We start from the raw sequence: 25743 nt of genomic DNA, 5'->3' as shown, positions 1-25743 counted from the left end.
GGGGTAAAACAATATTTGACCCAGTCGTTATTATAAACAACCTATGAAAGATCGACTTACTGATTATGGTTAAATCAAGTGTATAAAAATATATCTACAGTGAGGGGAATGCAACTACTGGGCTTTAGTGAAGTGACCCGGTAGTTAATGAATGTTGGTTAATTCGGGTTAAAAAATTTAGTCGGTTAATCTCGGATCGTTGGAGCCCATGATCTGTAGGTTCATTAGGTCTCCTACTAGCTCACAAATAGATTAAACCTTAGAATAACGTGATGAGTAAATTTGAAGCGTTCAAATTCTAATTAAGGGAATTAGTAATTATATATGATATAATTACATGTTTAGTTATCGTATTAAACGAAATTGGAGAATTGGATAATATTTAAATTCGATTTGAATATTAAATACATAAATAAAGATTTATGTTTTTGGAATTGGCGTTTAATTAATTTAATATTTGATATTAAATTAATTTTGATTAATTAAATAGTTTAATTTATTGTTAAAAAATAATTTTACTAAAAATTAATAAAACTAATGAAATTATATATTATATTAATTACTAAATATATATATAATTCAAAATTGAAATTAAGATTTCAAAATTTATAAATTGAATTTTAAATTCAATTGAAAATATGAGAAATTCTACTTAGTGGATTTATCCCACATTAAACACCATGAAATTCCACTATCTTCTTCAATTGAGGTGTCATTCTCTTGTGAAGATCAATGAAATGTTGAAGGAGAACAAATACTTAATTCAAAGATTGAGAATTGTGGTCATGCAAGTTGATTTTGTTGCTGGCTTTTGAGGAAGAACAGTTCTTCAACTCAACTAGAAAATGTAGTCTTTCTCTCTCCAAAATTCCTTAAATTCAAGCTCATTTTGAATCTCATAATTCAATCTAAGGTCCAAAGAATAATAGAAAAGATCAAGTGGTGGTCTACAAAGAGTTCCTGTAGAAATTCAAGCTAAATTTGAAGTTGAAGAGAGTTCTTCAAAGTTATATGATAACTTGTGGAAATACAAGTTATTGTCTCGTAAAGATTAGAACAATTAGGATTCTTTGTGATAAAAATGCATTCATCTCAAGGAAAAACGCATGACATCCCTTAACATATCACTAATGCATCTTAATCACGTTAAAATTGCTTGTGTTATTATTGTTGTTGCTAGTTAATTAGTATTATATTAGATTCATACAAGAGTGGGATATCCCAACAAAGTGGTATTAGAGACAGGTTGAGTGAATTGGGTTTGCCTTGTATTGAATATAGATACTAGTTCGGCTAAGATGGTTACCCTTAATGGGTCAAATTATCAAGTTTGGAAAAGATAGATAGAAGATATTTTATATGTGAATGATTTGCACCTTCCAGTTTTTTCTAAAGAGATGCCTGATGATAAAACTGATAATGAGAATTATGTCATAGAAAAGTGTGTGGGATTATGAGACTATGGGTAAAAGATCATTTTCTAAACCATATTGGTGAAGAAACTCATGCACGAACTATATGGAACAAGCTTGAGTCACTATGTGCCCCTAAAACTGGTAACAATAAAATATTTTCGATCAAACAAATGATAATGTTGAAGTATCAAGATGGAACACCCATATTAGATCACTTGAATACATTCCAAGGTATCATTAATCAGTTATCTAGGATGAATATCAAGTTTGAGGATGAGATACATGGATTATGAGTCCTTGGTACATTGCCAGACTCATGGGAAACATTTAGAACTTCGTTATCAAACTTAGTCCCAAATGGTGTATTAAATATGGACTTAGTAAAAAGTAACATATTGAACAAGGAGATGAGAAGAAATTCACAAGGCACTTCTTCACAATCAGATGTTCTTATTAATGAAAGAATGGGGAGTAAGAGTAAAGGTCCGACGGAGAAAGACAGAAGCAAAAGTAAGAGCGGCGGTTTGCAAATGTTGAGTGTCATTATTGTCATGTGAAAGAGCATATAAAGAAGCATTATCAGAAATTTAAAAGAGATAATAAACATGATAAAGGGAAGGAAAAGAAGAATGACGATGACAGTGATGCAGACACAATTACTGTAGCCACTGAATATTTTTACATCTTATTCGACGGTGATGTTATAAATCTTGCTATACAACAATGCAGTTGGGTAGTTGACAGTAGTGCCTCAGTTCATGCTACATCAAAGAGGGATTTCCTTGCATCCTATACACCTGGTGATTTCGGCAGTGTTAAGATGGGTAATGATGGATCAGCAAAAGAAGGTGTCATCGAAGATGTACACTTAGAGAATAAGAATGGTTCTGAGCTGATTTTGAAGAATGTGAAGCACATTCTTGATATTCGCTTGAACTTGATTTCTACAGGTAAGCTTGATGATGAAGGTTACTGCAATACCTTCTATGATGGAAAGTGGAAGCTCACTAAAGGCTCTATGGTGGTAGCTAAAGAAGATAAATATTCCTCATTGTATTATATGGAGGCTAAGATCACTAATTGTGGTATAAATACAGTGAATGATGAAATGAGTATTGAGCTTGGCATAAAAGACTCAGTCACATGAGTGAAAAGGGTTTGAAGATTTTAGCCAAGAAAAATCATCTTCCTGATATAAAGAGTGCATCCCTAAAAAGGTGTCCTCATTGTTTTGGCAGGAAAGTAAGCTAGAGTTACTTTTAAGTCATCTCAGCATTGAAAGAAACAAAGTGTATAGACCTGGTTACAATTCTAATGTGTGTGGTCTATGAAAAATAAAAACACTTTGAGGTGTTCATATTTTTGTGATGTTTATTATGAATCATTCAAGGAAAATGTGGGTCTATACCTTGAAGACTAAAGATCAGGTGTTACAGTTTAAACAATTTCATGCCCTTGTTGAGAGAGAAACTGCTAAAAATTTTGAAATGTATTAGGACTGATAATGGAGGTGAGTATTGTGGATCTTTTGATGAGTATTGCAAAAATCATGGTTTTCACATCAAAAGACACCTGCTAAGACTCCTCAGCTAAATGGGGTAGTTGAGAGAATGAACAGAACATTAGTTGAGAGAATGAGATATTTGCTATCAGAGTCATAGTTATCGCAATCGTTCTAGGGTGAAGCATTGAATAAAGTTGTACATGTTTTGAATCTCACACCATGTGTTTCTTTGGGATCAAAAGTTTTGGACAGAATATAGTCAAATAAAGATATATCTTATGATCACCTACGTGTCTTTGGCGTAAAGCTTTTGTTCATATTCCTAAAGATGAGAGATCAAAGCTTGATCAAAGACTAGACCATGTGTATTTCTTGGCTATGGACAAGATGAGTTCGGTTATAGATTATATTATCCAGGACAGAGGAAGCTCATAAAAAGTCGAGATGTTACGTTTGTTGAAGACTAAACGATACTAGACATTGAGAAGATAAAACAGAGTTTGAGCACACTGATGATCTGATTGATTTGAGTTCAGTTCTTTGACACCATCTTCAGTACAGATAGAAAATGAGGTTTAGAATGATCAGTTTGGTGATACAGATGAGGGTTTTGAATAGATTGAGGCAGATAACAGCATTCAAGAACAGTTGTCAAAAACAGAAGTTCCTACAGATGTTTCACTCAGGAGATCTGTCAGAGATTGACGTCCATCAACAAGATATTCAGCTATTGAATATTTATTATTGACTGCTGGGGGAGAGCTTGAGAGTTATGAAGAGGCCATAGAAGATGAGCACAAAAGAAAGTAGATTGATGCGATGAAAGATTAGATGAAGTCTTTACATGAAAACTACACTCTTGAGCTTATGAAATTGCCTAAAGAAAAAGTCGCACTGAAAAATAAGTGGGTTTATAGAGTGAAACAGGAAGAACATACCTCAATCCGCATTACAAAGTCAAATTGGTTGTCAAAAGGTTCATCTAGAAGAAAAGTGTCGACTTTGATGAAATTTTTGCTCCAATTCTCAAGATGTCTTCTATACGTGTAGTAATGAGTTTGGCAGCTAGTCTTGACTTAGAGGTTAAGCAGATGGATGTTAAGACTGCATTTCTTCATGGTGACTTAGATAAAGAAATCTACATGGAACAACCAGAGGGTTTTGAGCAAAAAGGCAAGAGAATCTGGTATGTAAATTGAAGAAAAGCCTTTATGGGTTGAAACAGGCACCGAGGCAGTGGTATAAGAAGTTTGAGTCAGTTATGGGGGAGCAAGGCTACAAAAGACTACTTTTGATCATTGTATTTTTGTCCAAAAATTTTCTTATAATGATTTTATCGTATTATTGTTTTATGTTGATGACATTTTGATCGTTGGTAGGAATGTTTCAATAATTGACAGGTTGAAGAAACAATTGAGCAAATCCTTTGCCATGAAAGATTTGAGGCCGATAAAGAAAAATCTTAGAATTCGAATAATTCGAGACATAGCTTCCAAGAAATTATATATGTCACAGGAGCAATACTTGGAGAAGGTGCTTGAGCATTTCAACATGAATAAAACGAAATCGGTCGGTTCTCCTTTATTCAGTCACTTCAAATTGAATAGAAAACAAAGTCCTTCTACAGATAAAGAGAAGGAAGATATGAGCAAGATCCCTTATGTGTAACGACCCGACCCCTTAGGACTTAGGTAAGGTCGTTACTAAAATAAATTCATGTACAAAATTTTAAAAACGATGCTCAGTTATTTGAAATAAATGCTAATTAAATAAGAGAAGTTCAAAAGAGGTTTATTAAATACAATTGTTAAAACAGTTTATAGGGTACCCAAAATTCTTAAAGGCTAATCTAAGGCATTAAAAAGAAATAATCCTTAGTAATAAATTTTAAATAGTAAAAACAAATAATAGATTTCAAAATGCGGAAGCGAAAGGTCTAGTCCCAGTGACACGATCACGAATTTCGATATGCCATCGCGGGTACATCGTTACTTTTTCCTGAAACATCAACATAAGAAAGAATGAGTATGAAATAATCAATAAGTAGCCCCACCACTGGGGTAAGGCTAGACATCTATGTCCTCTAGATACCCATATATGGCACATAAATACATGAAACAGACAAGAGACTGAGTCCTATCCTATTGTAGTTAAGTATGCCCACAAAACTGGTGAATCCCGGAGGAAACACAAAACTGGTGAATCCCGAAGGAAACGCGAAACTGGTGAATCCCGAAGGAAACGCGAAACTGGTGAGCATCTAACTAAATCAATGAGGATATTCACACAGTCTCAACGTTCAAAGAATCAACACCATACAATTCTAAAACATACATGAAATCCTTGGTACCATGGCTCCATCACATACACATAATCCTCAACAACATAATATACAACATTCATGTAAACCTTACATCATAATTCTACAACATACAAGTATGCCTCAACACCAGCAGGTCATACGTCGACTATTGAAAACACATACCATCACATACTAAACGATCAAGTGCTTAGGTGTGTATTTAAACAATTCAGAACTCGTGCCAGAACAATACTTTGATTCAGGTCATACTATCAATCAACATGCTAATAATTTACCATAACATACACTCATCATGCTAGCATACAACTAAAGCCTGGCCCGTGGGCAGTTCCAGTGGTAAGATTACTTACCCAAAATTATGTCTAAGCGACGAGCAAAATAATCTTCCTCCTAGCCTAGATGAATCTTAAATCAGGACCAAAATGTGTTGGTCCGAACGCACCCCATGCTACAAAATCAATACAACCAATACAACCCAACAACTGTAAGTCACAAATCCAACCTGAACATAATTTGAATCCAAAATTAATAACTTAATTTTTCACCAGTACTCTTACCCAAAAGACAACCAACCGAAATACTTACCCAAAAACTTACCAAATCTATCGAAATAGTCTCAAACTTCAAAGCAATGTCTCAAAATCTCCAAATCCTTGAATCTATAGTCCAAAATAAGAGATTAACAATTTTAACCTGAAATCAAAATGGGATAATCAAACCCCTCAAAGAAAAAGCCAAAACTCAACTCTTACCCAAATTATTCAAGAATCCAATGAGACCCAATGACAGCGGCGGCGACGGTCGTGACCGAAAGAAAAAAACGGCAGAATTGGACGGATGAAGCTGGTCGGACCGATGTAAATAGTGCAGACGCAGGCGGTACCTTGGCTACAGTAGTGTTGAAACAGAGACAGGGATGGAGTCGACGGTTGTAGCAGCAGCTGCGTTTCGATCGGCAGCTAGGCGAGTGTGGAGGGCGGCCAAAAGCTAAAGTCAAAAACGACGAATGAGCGCAGATTGGGTCTTGGCAAGGGTGGCGCGCTTGCTGAAGGGAAAGGACGACTGAGTGGGGTTTCGGTTGGGCAAAATGGCCGGGGGCCGAGCTTCTGCGGCGAGGCGTGACGAGCGTGGGTTGGGTTGGCTAAAGAGGCGAGGTGGCTGGCTCGCGGAGGACGAGTGACGGAGAGTGGTGGCTGGGCGACGGCTCGAATCGGGGAAGAGGACTTAGGGCTGCTGCACGTGAAAGGAGAAGGAAGGGAAAGGAAGAAAAGAAAAAGAAAAAGAAAAGAAAGAAAAGAAAAGAATTGAATAAAAATAAATATATAGATTTTATTTTATTCTTTTCTTAATCCACATTATTTCTTTAAAATCCCTCCTTTCCAAATGGAATTAATTCCTGCCATCAATTCCTAATAAATAATTTTCCAACATCAATAATTAAATTCCCGCAATTACACTTAAAGTCCAAAATTCTTAAAAAAACCTCCAAATAAGCAATTATTGAATTACCAAGGATAACGTTACTGAAATTGTATTATTATATAAAAAAATGTGCGGGATGTTACATTCTTCCCTCCTCAAAGAATTTTCGTCCTCGAAAGTTAAACACTCCAGGTGTTACATTATGCTTCAGTGGTTGGGAGCTTGATGTATTTCATGGTATGTACTAGATCTGATATTGCTCACGTGTTTGGTGTTATTAGCCGTTTTATGTCAAATTCAGGAAAATAGCATTGGGAGGCAGTCAAGTGTATCATGAGATATTTTAGAGGTACTTTCCAATTTGAAGCTCACATTTGGAGGTGGAAAGCTAGTACTTGTTGCGTACACTGATTCAGATATGGCAAGAGATCTAGACAATAGAAAGTCTACTTCTAGTTACTTGATGATATTGTAAGTGGTGCAGTTGTTGGGGTTGATGCCCTAAATCTCATAGGGTTCTATGGTTTGTAAACCTTGTATGAAGAAACATATCTGTGATTAATAATATTTGATATTTTATCCACTCTGTCTATGAAATATATGAGATTTTTAGTTGCATTAACCACAAACAAATAAACTAACATCAACGGTTATCATTGTAACTTAAACATATATGTGGAGATATACAGGTGGATCATGTTTAAGTGATAACCTAAATGATCTGTAGTATATGGATAAGCTGGGTACCTTATCCTGGTAACACTACGAGTATGGCCCGCTTTGTAGGTGTTACAAAAGTGCTCACAAATGATCTGATCCTGATCATTCATATATTAGTACTACTACAAAATCTACATTACTTGACACTTGTAGTTTTTAATTACTTGACGTTTCTTTGGAAAAAACGTCAAGTAATGACCTTTTACATAAGAAAATGTCAAGTAAAATGGTTAAAAAAAAAAAAGAGGAGATTGACGGAATGTTTCGGATATTTTCACTCGAACCATTACTTAACATGTTTTTCGTGTCAAGTATAAGAAGCCCTTACTTGACATATTTTTCATGTCAAGTAAAATATAAAAATAATTTCTTTTTTTATCTTTATTTTTTGTTTCCCTCCCTCCCCTATTTTCATTTCCTCCCAAATTTGGTTTCCATCCTACCAAAATTATCAAAAAAAAAATATATAAAAATAATTAACTTATTATTTTAAATAAGTAAAAAATAATTATCAAATTATTAAATCCCCCTTCTTCTCCCTCTCACGCCGCAACCCCCCTCATGATAACTCTCTCTCCCTCCTCTACATTTCGTCTCCTTCCCATAACCCAGCCATTACCTTCGATTTCAGCCACCACTTACAATTCCTCCGGCCATCATTCAGTGTCCACCGTCGCTGTGCCGCATCTCCAACGAATGACCAACTGCAAGTACCGTCGGTTTGGCTTCCGTTGCACCCATCGCTATCGCGTCTCTCCATCTCTATCTGATCTTTCTCGTTCAGACTCTCGTGTGGTTATGTCTTACCTCCGCCCAATCTCAGACCTGCCATCAGCATCATTACTTTCCAAAATCGGCGTTTTGGGTAAGTTTTTTGGTGTCTTGTATGGGTTTTCGGATCCGCACCATATGACACCGGATCCAATCAGATGCCACCAGTCAGCCACCGTACAATGCCCACCGGTCAGTTCTCCACCGGATCCGCGCCAATCGCCCAGCCTAGCCTCCACCCAAATCTGGTTAGTCCTTGCACCAGGTTTGGTCAGTCCTTCACCATATCCAGTTAGTCTTCCACCGGATTCGTCGTACAGCCGCATTGCCCCTGTCAAGTAAGAGCTTTTTATAGTTTTATGAGTGTTCTTGTTTGTTTTTTCTTTTAGGCAAGATGGTCAAGGCTCGGTGAAGCGTCGATTTGAGCAAACACTATGAGTAATGTTTTGGATGTATTGGAATGAATTTGTGATTTGGTTATAATGTAGCATCTTATGTAATGATTTCATTGTTTGAATTGTTGATGATGAGATTGATTTTGTTGTCCAATAGATTTGAGACCGATCTTGACAAGGTTTTAGTAAGTTTAGAGGTTAGTATTAATAGTTCTTTGTTATCCATTGAAGTATTGGTCAAATAATTGAGTTATTTTCAATTTAAAGATTTCAAGGGATTCGAGCCATTATCCAGCAAAGTTAACGATGTTTTTGACGTTTTGATAGGTATCAAGGCCTTGAAACTCTTTTGGAATGTGTTACCTAGTTGCTGGAATTTGTGTTTTGTAACCACTATTATTGAACTTTTTGTCGGTTGGATTACTTTGTTGTAGTTTTGAAGTGGCATTCAAATCAACCACACTTTGGGTAATCTATTTGGAGTTAAACGGTTATTTTGGGTGAATGAAAATTTGAATAATGGGTTTCATATTTCTGTAGTTTTTGAATGAAATTTTGTAGATAAGATTGGATTGCTTTGTTGTATTTTTTAATGAAATTTGTAAATGAGATCGGGCTTCCAAATTCTCTATTTTATTTGCTTGTAGATAAGATAAGTTGTGAAAGTTGTAAAAGTTGGGCGACAGGTATCTGCATTCTTATTATTTAAATTTTTAGCATGCTTGATTTGTTTAATAATCTTCTTCCTCTTTATTATATTTTCTCAAATCTCTCCCATCTTTCTTTGTTTTGCAGCGAAAGGTAATTGTTCCTCCTGATACTGGATATGGTCAGAATAGAATGAATGAAATTCCAGTAAGTTCTCTAACTTTAAGTCGTAGATATTTTTTAAGTCTCGAGTATGATATTTTTCCATTGCATAAAGTAAGCCAATCATGTAACGTTTTTTCCTTGTGCTGACTTTTTTTGTCATTGTTTTATCTTAACACTTATTTCTATATTTTGAAATTTAATGTTATCGCCCTTTATTCTATTTTGCAGTTGACTTGGTTAAACATGGCTTGCCTGGCCCTTAGTTCTCGATCTTTGGACTTCAAAACTCAATGTATAGATAAATAATGTACTTTGTTGAGAGGTTACTTATTAAACAATTTGTTACTTGTGTATTGTTTGAAAGTTGAGTTTTGTATACAAAAGCACTAGTTGAGATTTTATTTTGTGCATGTACATGTGAAAGAGAAATATTGTTGATAATTTGTGAGGAGTGTTCATATGAAAGGTCATAGTTGAACATATGGAATTTTTAGTGAATATATTGAGTTTGATAGATCTTAAATGTATAATATTTATTTAGTTGATGTAATTGTATTGTTGGAATACAAGGAAGGAAATGAGAACATCAATTGGGGCATTTAATTTGAAAAAAAAAAAAAAGACATATACTTGACAAATAAAAAACGTCAAGAGTTATCATATATGATATGTAATCAATGTCAAGAATCAATAGACTTGACATACCACCAATGTCAAATGTATTATCTTTCTTGATACAAAAATTGTATCAAGAAAACATTTGTCTTGACGTTTTTTTCGAAGTCAAGTTATCACACTATACTTGACAGTCAAAATACTCAACGTTTTATATAAGCGTCAGGTATACCCTTTACTGACATTTGGAAAAGCATCAAGTAATTATCTAATTTCTGTAGTAGTGTAGACATGTGAGCAGGAATATTCTATACAAATGAGTTTGTATTAAGATCGGACCACGAAATGTTTAGTCTTATTATATAATGTACGTTCATAATAGAAATTTTCATTTCACTAAGATGACCATAGGTAACACGACCTTAATCTCTTGAGTGAGTTGTGAACTCCTGCCTATAAGGGTGGTCCTTTGATTTGTATGGGTGAGAGTGGCTAGATCGCCGACTCAACAAGCCTACCATTTTGGAGATTCATCTTATTGGGGAGCTGGGAACTCAGCTACACAAGATGGAATTCACTCCTTCCCCGAAGTAGGGGTAAGTAGATAAATTGCTTCCTTAAGGGATGATTCCAGGTCTTGAACAATGTGGTGTCACACCCTCTCTTGGCCTCTTAGTCATAGTGGAACTATGATCTATTGTTCATTAGAGGAATCAGTGGTACTTAAGAAGTTAGATGTAACTACAGGGGTAAAATGGTAATTTGGCCCAACTGTACTTATGAGCTTTGTGAAGGGTCATCGTTATGTTGATTGGTTATATCCAATAGACACATAAATATATCTGTAATGTGAAAAGTGCAGCTGTCGGTCTTTAATGGAGTGTCTAACAGTTAACAGATGGTGGATAAAGTAATTAAAGAGTTATTTATTCACGTACTGTTGGAACTTCAAGCTACAGGTCCATAAGGTCCCCTTGGTAGCTCAAAGGATTTAATTGAGAATAAGTTTTTGGGTTAATTTGAAATGTTCAAATTTATTAAAGGGAATTTAATTATATATGATATAATTAAATAGATTCAATTATATATGATATAATTGACATAATGTATATAATACATTATAGTTTAATTGGAGGAACAAATATTTGGATATGATTCAAATATATTTTCTATGAATAAGATTCATAGTTGTTAAATTCAATATAAATATGATTTATATTAAATACCATAAAATAGAGAAAAAAACCTATAGTTTATATTGTATATGATGCAATATTAAAACTATAGATTATAAATATAATATGATAAGTTAGTTATCATATTTATTTATATTATTAATTATTTGATAATTATCCTCTTTTTCTCTCTAACCACCTTAGTGGGAAGTTAATTGGTTTTTGTGGGTGTTGGGATAAATAAAATAAGATTTTTTTCCCTTGACTAATCACTACAACAAACACACGAAGATTACACGATTAACTCAGAGTCTATGCGATAGACTTTGCTATCTAAACGATTGAGAGTTTTCCTATGCAATAGAGAGTTTCTTCCTCAATCGTCTTCCTCCTCCAACTTCTAAACTCCCTCTTAACCAAAATAGCCAGAGCCTACCACTCTTGGATTCTCACATCGAGAATATCAAGGTCACCAAGTGGTAGTGTCTTTCCTTTTTGGTTCGATTTTTGTTGTTGTTCGAGGAGTTCGTGATCGTTTGAAGTGTTCGTGACAGTATGAGAGATTTACTTGAAGAAGAGTTCTTCAAAGATATAATCTCTAAATCCTTTTTATTGTTCAGAAGCATGCTATAATTTATGTTATTATGCATAATTTGTACTGTTTTACTATAAATGTTTTTTTCAATCGAAATGAGATTTGGACGATCCGCTTCCACTCATAGGTTCTCTGTAAAACGAGTTCCTTTAGCAATGTCTTGGCAGTCAAGGTTGCAGAAGTGTGTTGCACTTTCTACAACTGAAGTAGAGTATATAAATCAACAGCAGAGGCTTGCAAACAGATGTTTTGGATGAAGCGCATTATTCAGGAGTTTGGCTTCAAGCAACAAATATATGTGATATACTGCGATAATCAGAGTATTATTCATTTTGGTAATAATGCTACATTTCATTCCAAAACAAAGTATATAGATGTAAGGTATCACTGGATGAGAGATGCTTTGAATGATGAATTGTTTGAGCTTGAGAAGATACATACTGATCATAATGGATTCGATATCTTGACGAAGAATCTACCAAGAGAGAAGCTAGAGTTTTGTCGTTTCACCGCAAGAATGACAAGTTCCTCGGGGGGGAGGGGGCATTAGGGCTAAATAAGTTCTTTTTTAATAACCTTGTAGCCGTCGGTTTTGTGATGGGATTACGCAAACCGAGAGATTAAAACGGCATAAGAAAATTAGAGTTTTTGGCATTTTGATCAGTAGTGTTTTTAGCCATTTAGGGACCAATCCGTGATTCGATCGAGCTGAAATTTTGATAGTGTGTTCTTGACACGAGGGTCTTCAATCTGGTCGATGGAGATTTCGTTTGGAGCTACCTATAGTCAGATATTATAGGTAATTGGTGGTCATTTCAAATGAGACGTTTCTAATTTTATTCTTCTCAATTTGTTGTCGTTTGTTGCCAAGACTGTTAATCTTGAGATATTTATTGTGTATGCCTCTAGTTGTAACTGGGAGAACTCGTTGTTACCCATTATTAATTATAGTGAAAATTTTGACTTCAGTTCGTGGTTTTTTACTCCTCATATTGAAGGGGTTTTTCCACGTTAAAATTGCTTGTGTTATTATTATTGTTGCTAGTTAATTAGTATTTTATTAAATTTACACAAGAGTGAGATAATTCGTCCGAAAATATAGTATTTATCCCAACAAAATATGTCAAGTGTGTTTTGCCAAAAGAGCTTGATTAGACAAGTGGATACCACGAACCAATTGTCATCTTTATACATTAAAAAATGTATACATACTTATACATGTTAATATGTTTGGAGGCTAAAATATTAAATGTATATACTAATAAGGATATATTTTAACCTTTAATAGTTTGTTACTTTCGAATATAGTCCCTTATTATTTAGAAAGTTTCAATTAGTCTCTTAGAGGTCGTTTGGTTGGAGGGTTTTCTGCATGGGAATTGGCATAGGTATCCAATTCTCATGTTTGTTTCACAATTTTTCAACCTCTTTGCTTGAGAATAAGTTATTTCTAGGCATCCTCATTTCCCAACAAATAAGGGTTTTCTATTCCTTCCAAAATCGGGGTTTTTCTTTTTTCCCTCTCTATCTCTTTTTCATTTAACATATAATTTCACTTTGAATATAGTTAATTAATTAATTAATATTAATTTAACAGAAATAAATAAAATATTATTTTAATAAATTAATAATGATATATTAATATTTACTTAACTTATTTTTATGATAAAAATTTATTAAATGAATGGAATTAATTTTTTACATAAATTATTAATTTATTAACCAACACTATCTTAAATATATTTAATTAGTAAACTAGATTAGTTAAATTTAGTCAGTATTAAACTTCATGTTTCAATAATAATAATTTTTATTTATTAAATTTTAAATCAGTAATTATTTAGTGATATTAATTAATTTATCATTTATTATGAACACATAATCATCACTAATATTTTATAAGAAATTAATTATTTATTGTGATTAACCTTTAATTACTCAATTCATTATTAACATACCATATTTACAAATACTTTTAGTATTCTTTAATTAAACACATATTTTTATCTCATTTCTTTCGTTTTTATATAATTATATTGTCCATTAAAATATATTTTTCTTATATTAATTTAATTAAAACTAAAATTATTAAAATTGAACTTAAATTAATAATAAAAATGATTAAGTATTGATTATAATTAGTATGAGTTCATTAAATGCATTAATTGGTTGATTTGAATTATAATATACTCCAGCGTTCAAAATATTTATAATTAAATTATTACTTGATTCATAATTAACTTTTTATTGATATATTAATATTGTTTATTCTTTAAATCATTAAACTATTATAATTATTAATAAGATTTTCATGTTAAATTACATAATTAAATGGCAAACACAATTTTTGTTTTATAAAATTCTAAATAGTATTCTCAATGCACCAATCAAATACAGTCATCTCTTGATTCCCAAACATCTTGTTCTTAGTCATCTATCTCTAGCATCCTTTATTCCTACGCATCTATAAAACTTAAATCAGACAGCCCTTATGAAGTAATATTTTTTAGTTATGATTATAGTAAAATATAAAATTGGTTAAGGATACTAAAATATTATATGAGAAATTACGGAAAGATTCTTTTTTTGGGCAAATATCAATTTATAACTTGAACTTGAGGGTTATATCAATTTAAAATACTAAACTTTAAGGGTTTGTATTAATTTAAATCCCAAACTAATCATTGTATCAATTTAACTCTGACTTTTAAGTGTATCAATTTAAACCTGGAACTTTCATAGTTCTATCAATTTAAACCCTCCATTATGTTTTATTTGGATACACTTATGAAAGTTCAGAATTTAAATTGATATATTTATAAAAATTCAGGATTTAAATTGATACACCTATAAAAGTTTAGGATTTTAATTGATACACCTATAAAAGTTTAGGATTTAAATTGTTATAATTATTAGTTTAGGGTTTAAATTGATATAACTCCCAAAATTTAGGATCAAAATTGATACACAAAGTTTAGGATCTAAATTGATACAACCCTCAAAATTTAGAGTTCAAAAAATCATGAAATTATTCGTTTATGATTTAATTGATATAACTTCTAAAATTCAGGATTATAATAAATTGATTTTTTTTTTTTTTTTGTCAACTTCTTACCAATTTTGGATTTGGACATCAAAAACATTTGTTCCCGTAACTTCTCCACATTAAGGGCCTACTTTGATTGACGAGAGAAAAAGAGTTTTTGAAAAAAAAAAAAAAACTATTTTCAATTATTATCAAATACTCCAATTTTTTTTTTAAATGACTTATTTTTAAAATTAACAAAATTAAATTCAAAAAACCCTAAATTTCTAATCATTTATATTATACTTATCATCAACCAATTTTAACATTGTTCTACCACGTGGGTACAATTGAAAAAAAATTCAAACATAAGCAAGAAAAATTGAATATGTTAAAATAATATTAACTAAACTGAAACAAGCACTTTGAATATTATAGACTAAAACATAATCTAACTACTTATAAATAAATTAATAAAAAAAACGATGCTATCCAATTAAAATTTTCTTTCAAAGAAAAATAAGTGTGTGACCAATAATAATGTAAGAATGTTCGACCAACTTAAACATAACTCAATTAGTTAAGGTTATGTTTTTGCTTAGAGAGGTCGGAACTTCGACCTCTAGGATGTTATGTTGAATAATAAATTTTTTAAAAAAAAAAAAGTTAAATGGACTATTAACCATCAACATGAAATCTTATTTTATAAATGATTGACCAATTATCATTGAATTATGATGCTATTTTTAAATTATTTTAAAATCATAAATTCTCCCCATTAGTGATTTACCATTTTGGTTGACCATGAAATAGAAAAGAAAAATTAATTATGCATATTAGTAGGCTCCATTAAGAATCTCCATGGAAATCAATTATCATAAAAACAAATTATAGAATCCAAATCAAATTTATAACAAAGATTACTTTGGTATAAGAATTCAAAAAAATAGATACATTACAATTTATTTTGTTTACTAAAGATTCAAAATGAGAATCAATCTAAATAAAAATATTAATAAAAATATAAATTGTGGGACCCATAGATTTGAGAATAAGAATAAGATACCTTACCTTTTATACAAGGGGGATTACATTCCCCTAAAATTAGGAATCTCATTTTTAATTTTGGTTAAAAAAAAAAGATGGTTGTAAGGTCTATTTTAAAAAAACAAAAACTACTTTTTTTTTTTTAATTTTTAAAAATTGGCTTTGTTATTTAAAGTGTGACTAAAAAGTAAAATAGAAAAAGAAATGATGTATCGATAGAGTGTTTATAGTCTTAATTTTTTTAGAACCAAAAATTAAAATTTTGTTACAAAATGAAAATAAAAAATCAAAAACCAAAAACCAATCAAATGGAGTTTAAATTTTCAACTTTATTTATTTTTTTACAAGGTGGGAAAATTGAACCTCTACTTTCGAGGTTGATAGTATAAATTTTATATTCGTTTAACTATGCTCATTTCGAAAAAAATCATAATTTTCAACTTTAATTTCTAATTATTATTATTATTATTATTATTATTTTTTGAAAAGGTATTGTAATTAAAATGTGGGGTGAGGGAATAGAACTTCAAACCACGAGGTTGATAGTATGAATATTATGTTAATTGAGCTACGCTCTTGTTGGTAATTTCTATTTCTAATCACAATTAAAGTCAATATTAGCTCCCTACTTTTTCTCTTCTATTTTTCTCTCTTGTCTTGCTTTTCATCACACGTTATCTTCATGAATCTCTACTACTTGGGATATTTTATTGAGGTTAGAGTTGATTCATTGGAAGACCAAAAACAATAAAGGCCTTACATATTATTGAGGTATTTAAAAACTAAAGTTCAAAGAAAGTGAGTATTCTATTTAAACCATATATGTGATTTATATGTTTGTGAATTGATTGTTAAGATATAATTGATATTGGATTTTATATTTGATTAGATCAAATTGTAAACTTGATATAAGTATCATGTGAGCATTGAAATTAAAATCCTTAGGCATGAGTCCAACTTGTGTCTTAAAGTACTTGTGAGTTTTTCCACTTTTTCTCCACTTTGAGATTATAATTAATTATCTTTAATTGCTTGTTATAAAATATCTAATGATTTAGTCCTTAATCTTTTAACTTTGTAATAATTTAACTTTTGAACTTTAATGTGAGAATCTAGCCATATGCAATAAAGTATGTAATAATTAGACCCCTTTCGTGAAAGAATTATTAAGATTTAATGAAATTTCATATCTATAACAAACTAAAATCAATTGTATTTTTGAGCTACAAAAATCATGTTGTTACGTAATAAAATTTGATACTTAATTTTGATGTGATTTTTCATCCGGATTAAATTATATAAATTTGAGAGTATAAAGATAAGCTTTTTTTTTTTTTTCCTTTTTTGTTACTTTTTACAAATGTTCAGGAACAAAGTGTTTTATAACTTTTAGTTATCTCAAACTAGATGTGAGAATTAAACTAGAATTTATGTCGATCTTCGTTTCTATATTTATAATAAAAGTAAACATATACTTTTAAAAAATAGGAAAATTTGAACTTCCGACCATAAGAAAAAAAAAAAGAGAGAATATACTCTTTAAAATAAAAGAATATAAAAAGGGCCAGTTGTTAACATGAAAGTGACAATAATGATGAAAAAAATGGCCCCAAAATCACAAGCATTGGCCAGCAATATTTTGATGGCAATTGCTTTCCTTTAGTGGAGGAATTGGTTAAAAAAAAAAAAAAGAGTGGATGATTTTGAAGGCATTATTGCTGAATTGGGTCACTGGTAAAAATGCTTAAACTATTTGATAACATGATTGAATGAATGCTCAAAGAAAAGGGTAGAAATTTCAAATTTGGATGAATGCTTAAAATTGCATTATGGTGAGGAGTTTGTCAAAACCAAACAGAATTCTTTTATCTTACTAACATTGCAAATACATATGGAAGAAAAATAGTAAGCAAAAACTAGGAAAATTACAAGGCAAGGCAAGGCAAGGCAAGGAAGGCAAGGAAGGGAAGGCACACAATCTCTCTGTATGTTGGAAAGGTTTGGCAAATTAGGAACTTTTTTTAAAATGTTTGTTTTTGTTTTTGTCTCTTTCTCAAACATTGTCTCTTTCTTTCCTTGGCACAGCAAAGTGAATCACAATTAATTTTAGTTCATTGTTCTCTCATTTCATATGAGGAAGTCATTACTTTTCTCACACTGTGTAGTGTTGTTGGATGGTGTCGATGTCGAGTCCCTTCAACTTCACCACGGACTCGACATGTCCCTTGAGTGTGTTGAGCTCTCGAAGCCTGAAAGAACAACGGAAATGAATTTCAGAATCATACTAATTCATTTGTTTTGTATATAGTTTTCCCTAAAGGCAAACTAACTACTAATTCATTCATATTATATACCTTGCAATCTCGGCACGTCTCTTAGCTTGCTCTGCGATCTCGGAGAGTTCTCTGTAGCTGCTCTTTTCGGAGAAGATGTTTGTCGACTCGGGTGGTTGAAGTCCATGTAATGTCCTTTGAGCAAGGGCCCATTGAGCTTCTCTTTCCTCTTTTCCATAGTCTTTCTTTGTGGTGAAAGCAGTCTGTTGCACAAAATAACAACAATGTAGTTCAATAAGAGTTCACCAAATAACTAACTTTGTTCATTCCTTGTCGCAAAAACAAACCGAAAGAAAAGTATACCTTGTTTTCTAACAAGTTGAGCCATGCCTTTCCGCTCAATATGTATCGAATAGCAAACTTCATAACATCCAGAGGAATATAGAAAACAATGCTGTAAAGCCAGATGACACCGGCCCATCCCCATCCGATTCCCTTGATCTTTGCGAATCCCCAGTTTGCATATACCGCAATCAAAGTTGCAACCTGAGACCACACCAATAACATTTTAGCTTCTCAGTCTTTCCTTCACAAATCATTTTCAGTACAAAACCATTCTACTTCATTCTTACCAGCTGTGCAATCAAGAAGGCGCCGACTAATAGAAGTCCAGGTCGTTCCACATATGACCAGCCTCGCGATCTAGTTACAAAAATCAAAGCCTGGCTGACAATACTCACTTGCAGGTACAAAGCAGCCATCATTTCATCTTCATTATGACGGATCGATCTTACACCGAATTTATCCTACATTTAACAAACAACAACATAACAACTTGTTGGATCAAACTATTTTTCAAATGATTCTGGAAACTGGAAAGTATAGGCTACGAGCAGGTAACATACCGAAAAGAAGTTGGTTCCTTCCATTAACCAAAAGAATATAACCGTCATCAATGCCAAGTACCCTCCTAGTACTACTCCGGTTGCGAAAATCTCCTTTAGTTTCCAACTGTCAGGTAATGGAGATGGCTTCACCCTGTCCTTTGAGATTGTCATAATTGTACCTTTAACAAAACAACAATGCAGGCCCATCAATATTGATTGTTTTGGTTTTGTGGAACTATCAAGGAGACAAACTACTAACGGATAGGAAAAACAAAACTAATTCACAATTTATCAGTAACTCACCATCATTCAGGATGGCAATAATCAAAACCATGAAGGGAGAGAAATCAAACTTCCAAATGAGGGCAATCAACATGAAACCAAACTGCAAAAGAGGAATCACAAAGCAAACAGAATATAATTACAACAATCGAACAAAATACAATCACAACTATTGAGTTAAAGTGTGGACTGCACACGTACCACAATACGAATAGTGATGGAAACTGCATAAATCTGTAGAAGAGAAAAGAGAGGAGAAGAAATGGTAAGTCAAGTGCTTTCCCAAATACATATAATAAACTTGAGTTAGCCATTTATGAAGATCCGAATATGGTGACTTACGGTATAGTTCTTCATCCTCTGGAAGATCGCTCTGCTGGTCAACACTGCGCTGATGATAACACTCAAACCAGGCTCGGTAAGGACGATGTCGGATGCACTTCGTGCAGCATCAGTGGCATCAGCAACAGCAATACCAATATCTGCCTTCTTCAAAGCAGGAGCATCGTTCACACCATCTCCTGTCATTCCACAAATGTGCTTTCTCTCTTGCAACTTCTTCACGATTTCGTACTTGTGTTCTAGACATTGGATTATAACAGAAAAAGTTAGAGGATCGAAAATAAAAATGTCGATCATCAAGTATAAACAAGAGGCAACAATCACCTGGAAACACTCCAGCAAATCCATCAGCCTTCTCAATCAACTCTTCAACTGGCAGGCCAGCAATGCTTTCGTCCTTGTGCTGACCAAGTAAGGAAGAAGATGGATACATATTTGTTCCCATTCCAAGTCTTCGACCGGTTTCCTTTGCAATAGCAAGTTGATCACCTAGTATAAGGGTCAATCGGGGTCAAGTGTTAGCATATCAAACACGATGAGAAGAATTTCTGAGAAACTTAAATGAGTGAATTACCAGTAATCATCTTGACATTCACACCCAGGTTGAGAGCCCTGCGGATGGTTTCAGCACTATCGTGTCTAGGAGGATCGAAAAGTGGCAACAAACCAACGAATTGCCATGGAGCACCGGGACTCTCCTTAGTCTTCTCAGGCACTTCCTGTGAGCATATTATGAAAAACAACAATCACAAAAACAGTTCAATCATCAAAGTTCAAGGTACAAACTATTTTATGGAGTGTCGAGATTCAAACCTGTCTTGAAACAGCCAATGATCGAAGTCCACGCTCGGCAAACTTGTCAATAACAGAAAACACCTTCCTCTTGAAGTCCTCTTTGCAGTTGCAAAGAGTCAAGATCTGTTCATAAAGATCATATAGTTATAAGGCACGATAATCAACATCCATAATGATATCGTTCAGTCCTTACATCATTTCAATACGAATAAGATCTTTACCTGTTCGGGAGCACCTTTGCTAGCACGGTGCCAGTTTCCATTAGAATCAATGTAAGTCAAAGCAGTTCTCTTATCCACAGGGTTGAATGGGAAGAAGTGAATTTCTCTAATTCCAGCTCTTGCCTACATTATAACAATATATTTAAACCACTCAACAGTCAGAACTTTGATTCAGAGTCTCATCAACATAATGAAAAGTGAGGAACAATCAAAGATAATCGTACCTCTTTCGGGTCAGCGAGCATTCCAACCATGGCAGCATCAATTGCATCCTGGTTTTCAGTCCTAGAAGCTCTTGCAGCAAGAAGAATGACATGTTCTTTGTCTACACCCTTGGCAAATACCTCGATCAAGTTCTTGTCAACACTCAACTTGTTAAGAGTCAGCGTTCCAGTTTTGTCACTGCAAAGTACATCCATACCGGCCATTTCTTCGATGGCAGTCATTCTTTTGGTGATAGCACCTTGTTGGGACAGTTTGTGAGAACCAATAGCCATAGTCACAGACAAGACAGTAGGCATAGCAATTGGAATGCCTCCAATCAAGAGAACCAAAAGGTTGTCGATACCGTCTCGGTAAGCACGGTGTTGGATTGGGTACATAACGAGGATCTCAATCAACATACCAATGGCAATGGAGCAAATACAGAAGTTTCCAATGGCAGTGAGAACCTTTTGGAAATGTCCAACTTGGTTAGTGCTATCAACAAGATGAGCTGCTTTTCCAAAGAAAGTGTGGACACCAGTAGCAATAACAACAGCTTCAATTTCTCCTTGTTTGCAAGTTGAGCCAGAGAAAACTTCATCCCCTGGATTCTTGGTCACAGGTAGTGATTCTCCAGTTAAGGCAGATTGATCAACCTTTAACGGATCACCCTCGAGAAGACGAGCATCAGCCGGGATGATGTCTCCCAATTTCACACTGATCACATCTCCTGGTACTAGAATTGATGCATCTTGTTCACACCATTTTCCATCCCTTAGAACCTAACACCATCACAAAATCAAGGAAAAAAAAAACAATTACTCCTATTGGAATGCCTAAAATCTATTATCTGATCACATTTCCTATTTATGTTATTTACAATTTTGGCCCAAGAGTTTAGAAGAGTGCATGATCTAAACTATCTAATCCTAGAGACGTCTCTTGACCTATAATTTAAATTCTCTCTCTAATGAAATCTCTCCTTCTACTCATGGATATAGCTAACACACTATTAGTAAAGTACGTAAATCTCTATGTTGATTCTCTATTACTTCACGTTTTATGTTTATCTTTATTTGTTGATCTTTTAACAACTCTTTACTTTTGGGCAATAAATATGAACATGTTCTAGTTACCTTAGTCTTAGGTGCAAGACCAGCCATAAGAGCAGCTGCTGCATTACCAGCATTGTTCTCTTCAATGAAACTGATAGTGGAGTTGATAACCAACAGACAAACAATACCGACGAAGTCCTGCCAATCCGGTCCCCGACCGCCACCGTTGGCCAAAGCAATGGCCATGATAGCTGCAGCTTCCATGACCCAAGACAGAGGATTCCACATAAACCCAAGAAACTTCAAAATCTTGCTTTCCTGTTCATATCATTACAAATGCATATCAGAAAAGTTCTCACAAAAAAGTAAAAAGCTTCTTGTTTTTTATCATAAACCAAGATTCAAACCTTTTTCTCTTCTAGCTTGTTGGGACCGAAGATTTGAAGACGGTTCTCCCCTTCTTGAGAACTTAAACCTTCTCTTGTACATTTCAGCTGCTCAAACACTTCCTCAATAGGGATTTTTTCCTGCAATCAAACCAAAGTGACAGCATAGAAATGTTTATTCATCTGAAAAGGAAATGTTCCTCATGAATATGAGAGCTTAATTAGAGTTTTCATTCATTAAATCTTATTAATCAAGTCTATGTTTTCATTTGACAACTTCAATTAAATTAAACATTATTATCTAATCAAGTTTTTTTTGTTTAACCAAAGTTGTGGATGTTCTAATTCAAATTAGCCAAAAGTAATTTAAACCCAATTCTTTGCTTTCTTTAGCTAGTGAAATACCAATGAATCTTAAACACCCTTAATGACCAAAAACCAAGCCACCCTATAAGGAGGAGTTCAAGTCAAACATGAAAACTAGAAGGATTATTTACTTCCCCTTTAATGAGATTCCAAGAATTTTCCTTTTTAAAAAATGAAACTAAAAACCAAGAAAAATTTCACATACATCCTACCTACCCATCAAAGAAATAAAAAAATAAAAAGTTAAAAAAGAATTCTTTTCATTCTAAATTAATTATTTAATCCCTAAACTTTACTTGGTATCGGTTTAATTTAATCTCTATACTTGAAAATTTTAATTTTTAAATTGAGTAACAATTTAATTCATATACTTTACAATTTTATTCTATTAAGAATCAATTTTTTAATAGAGATAATATATATATATATATATATATATATATATATATATATATATATATATATATATAATTTAAGCATAAATCTTACTTTAATTTTCGAAAAGTTTAATTGATTTACTATACATTTACTTTTAAAAAGTAATCATCTAATTTCTATTGAGGAATAAAGGGGAAAAAAGTGTTATATTTAAAAATAAACCTTTTAAAAGTAGTGTGTGAAAAAAAATTAAAAGGGCAAAAGCGAGTCACCGCCGAGTTAGCGAGTTCGACTCAGGAAGCAGACAAGAGAATTAAATTTGGGAACGGAAATTTCAACAAAAACCCCTAAATCACAGGCGCGTTGACCATAAAATTTGCAAAAAGGACCCCACCACGTGGTATGAGCGTGCAACACACGCGCCGAGAACCCAAGAGCGCCGATGGCGGCGTAAATATCGGCACCGGAGAAGGGTAAAACAGGAAATATTTATTTAATTTAATGAAAAATCAAAATCTGAACGATTGTTGAATCCAAGGAAGGGCCGGTTTCAGTGACCAAGTGGGGTCAGAGCCGTTGAAATATGAAAAGCTCTTTTTCTTTCAGAAAAAAATAATAATAAATAAATAAAACCGAAACGTTGTTTTTTTAAAGGCGAAAAGTCAAAAGTACCACGGAGAAGTACCAAAAATTCCCAGTTTTTATTTTTATCTTCTTCATTATTTTATATCCAAATAAAAAAAAAGTGACAGAAAAAGGAATAAACTTAATTTATAAAAAAAATAACACCCAAGTAAGAAAAGAAATAAATAAATAAAAAGCAGCCCTCTATTTTTTTCTGTACTGCACATGCTCAGATCCAGTGAAGGAGCCAACCATAGAAAAGGAAATATTTTTTTTAAAAAAAAAGGTCAAAAAAAGGTAAATTTGATTCGTTATAACCAAAAACCCCCAAATCCAATTTAAAAAAAAATTTAAAAAAAACTATCTTTGATATGAACAAGCAGAACAAAATTAAATCATGATGAAGGAAAATAGATAATAATAAAAATGAAAAGGGAGTGAAAATTTGAAAATCAGGGGTGTTTGGGGGGCGAGAAAATTAGGAGAACTTTCCCGAGAAAATAAGGTAGGAGAAGGGAAAGAAAGGAATACCAGATCAACAGTCTCGTTCTTGATCTCTTCGAGAGTTAAAGCGGTGTCGTTTCCCATCTTGATTTGATTGATTTTGTTAATGAAGGAGATGAAAAACAGAGGAAAAAAGTGGGTGTTTTTTTTTTTTTGTTTATGGGTTTTGTTGTTCTAGAGAAGAACCATTGAAGGGGGATTTATTTTCCCGAGAAAATTAATAAGATTCCCGGGAAAATTAGTGTTTGGGAAGAGAGAAAATGAGAAAGAAAGAATGGGAAAAAAAAGGGATTTGTGTGAGAGAAGAGAGGAGTGAGGAATTGGCGTCGAAATAGAGTTGGCTTTTTATATAAACTCTCAAGCTTACCCCCCCACTCTTATTGTGACTACCACGCAGTCCAAGTGGGTCCATTCTCTCTCTCTCCTTTTCTCTCTCTAAGTTTACTATTCAACTCTAGAAACTAGGATTAGAAACAATGTGACTGATAATTTTATATCTACAGATAATTATTCTATACGGCCGTCACGTTTGTGCCTAACATCTTTAAATGTATGTTGGATTAAAATTTTGGGTTTGATAAAGGATTTAAACTCCGTTTAGGATTTACTTTGTAATCTGGTAAATTTTTAATTACCTATTTTGTTTGGTAAATCAAATTACTAATTAATCTAATACATTACTTTTAAGTTTTAATCTAACAAGAGTTTTTAGATTCAACTTTTCTAAAAATTTGTTATTTGTTAGTGGTATTTCCAAATTGATATATTTTATTATATTTATTTTCAAGTTTTAATGATTATTTTTTATTAATTTTTTATCTAATAATTTAGATTAAATCAAATTAATTAAAATTCATATCATATAAAATTTTAAAAATATATATTATAATAAATTATGAATTAACTATCAATATAAAAATAATTAAAACAAATCAATTTAGTATTCATTTATCACACACATAACTAGTTTTTTAATTTAAAATTAAAATTTATCAAACGCCATTTTGAGTTTTGTATTTAAAAGCTCCGCCTAATGAAGTTTAAATTTGTATTTTTTAAAAAATCATAAACTAAATTAATATGAATTTCGAAGTTGAATGACTAAAACCGTAATTTAACCTATAATTTTCAATCTCTTTTCAACCCTAAACATTATTCAAGAGGTTAGTTTAAAGTGACGATATGTTTAAATCATGGGATGTATGAGAGAGAAATTCAAATCTATAATTTCACTATATATCTAAAGATTTTTTTTTACGATTTTCTTTTATCACTTTTTATAATTGTAAACGTATTTATAGACGAAATCTTAATATCTTATATTTATTTATATTCTTAAAAGTTTAGAGACTAAAACAAAGGTAAGTATTTATTAATTTGCATCCATAGATAATTTGAAGGATTTGGAGGGTGATTTCTTGGATGCCGTTGGATTTAACCTTCCACTTAAAAATGGTGGGGTCAAACTATCTACGTGGCAAACATCAAGTGGTGAGTTTCATCATCATAGAGATTCTTTTTTTTTTTTTTTAATTTTCTTTTTGTTTCTATTGTATATTTAGTTGAAATCATTATTGTGATATAACCAATGATCACTATGTTATAA

The 25743-nt window shown here is 32.6% G+C and overlaps 2 protein-coding genes and 1 long non-coding RNA gene across 12 annotated transcripts; 1 reads left to right on the top strand and 2 right to left on the bottom strand.

The window, feature by feature from the left end:
* Window positions 1-5591: 5591 nt before the first annotated feature.
* LOC120070130 lies at window positions 5592-6500 on the bottom strand. The gene is made up of 3 exons (XR_005479797.1): window positions 5995-6500; window positions 5840-5901; window positions 5592-5744 (listed from the first exon to the last, which is right to left on the bottom strand). It is a non-coding gene; the product is annotated as an uncharacterized LOC120070130 (long non-coding RNA).
* A 1402-nt stretch (window positions 6501-7902) lies between these two features.
* LOC120070128 lies at window positions 7903-9764 on the top strand. 10 transcript variants are annotated; one of them, XR_005479793.1, is made up of 5 exons: window positions 7906-8747; window positions 8818-8877; window positions 9198-9236; window positions 9346-9405; window positions 9592-9764. XR_005479793.1 is itself a non-coding variant. In XM_039021989.1 (3 exons), exons 1-2 carry the CDS (start codon window positions 7946-7948, stop codon window positions 9353-9355), a joined length of 558 nt encoding a protein of 185 aa, XP_038877917.1. In that variant the 5' UTR covers window positions 7912-7945; the 3' UTR covers window positions 9356-9405; window positions 9592-9764. The 10 variants fall into 10 exon arrangements, 2 of the variants coding, with proteins under 2 accessions (XP_038877917.1, XP_038877918.1); XR_005479792.1 differs by having other exon boundaries at window positions 7904-8593; window positions 8708-8747; window positions 8818-9405; XR_005479790.1 differs by having other exon boundaries at window positions 7905-9018.
* Window positions 9765-17623: 7859 nt separating this feature from the next.
* Window positions 17624-24466, bottom strand: LOC120070125 (plasma membrane ATPase 4). The gene is made up of 16 exons (XM_039021986.1): window positions 24165-24466; window positions 22287-22406; window positions 21961-22197; window positions 20845-21606; window positions 20621-20743; window positions 20418-20522; window positions 20179-20323; window positions 19929-20093; window positions 19605-19843; window positions 19464-19496; window positions 19284-19365; window positions 18999-19159; window positions 18726-18899; window positions 18457-18639; window positions 18175-18356; window positions 17624-18069 (listed from the first exon to the last, which is right to left on the bottom strand). The coding sequence occupies exons 1-16, from the start codon at window positions 24219-24221 to the stop codon at window positions 17973-17975; spliced, it is 2865 nt and encodes a 954-aa protein (XP_038877914.1). The 5' UTR covers window positions 24222-24466; the 3' UTR covers window positions 17624-17972.
* Between the last annotated feature and the right edge of the window lie 1277 nt (window positions 24467-25743).

Source organism: Benincasa hispida, unplaced genomic scaffold (assembly GCF_009727055.1).
Source record: "Benincasa hispida cultivar B227 unplaced genomic scaffold, ASM972705v1 Contig954, whole genome shotgun sequence".
Classification (NCBI taxonomy): domain Eukaryota; kingdom Viridiplantae; phylum Streptophyta; class Magnoliopsida; order Cucurbitales; family Cucurbitaceae; genus Benincasa; species Benincasa hispida.
The sequence above is the reverse complement of the archived record's forward strand: the minus strand, read 5'-3'. Positions and strand labels throughout refer to the sequence as shown.

Bases quoted from the DNA above. Each gene is read 5' to 3' on its own strand.
- LOC120070128 (XM_039021989.1), top strand. From the start codon at position 7,946: ATGATAACTCTCTCTCCCTCCTCTACATTTCGTCTCCTTCCCATAACC.
- LOC120070125 (XM_039021986.1), bottom strand. From the start codon at position 24,221: ATGGGAAACGACACCGCTTTAACTCTCGAAGAGATCAAGAACGAGACT. The intron at 21,607-21,960 runs GTAACTAGAACA...TGATGGTGTTAG, and splicing joins GTCTTGCACCTAAGACTAAG to GTTCTAAGGGATGGAAAATG. The intron at 20,324-20,417 runs GTTTGAATCTCG...ATATGCTCACAG, and splicing joins CATTGGCTGTTTCAAGACAG to GAAGTGCCTGAGAAGACTAA.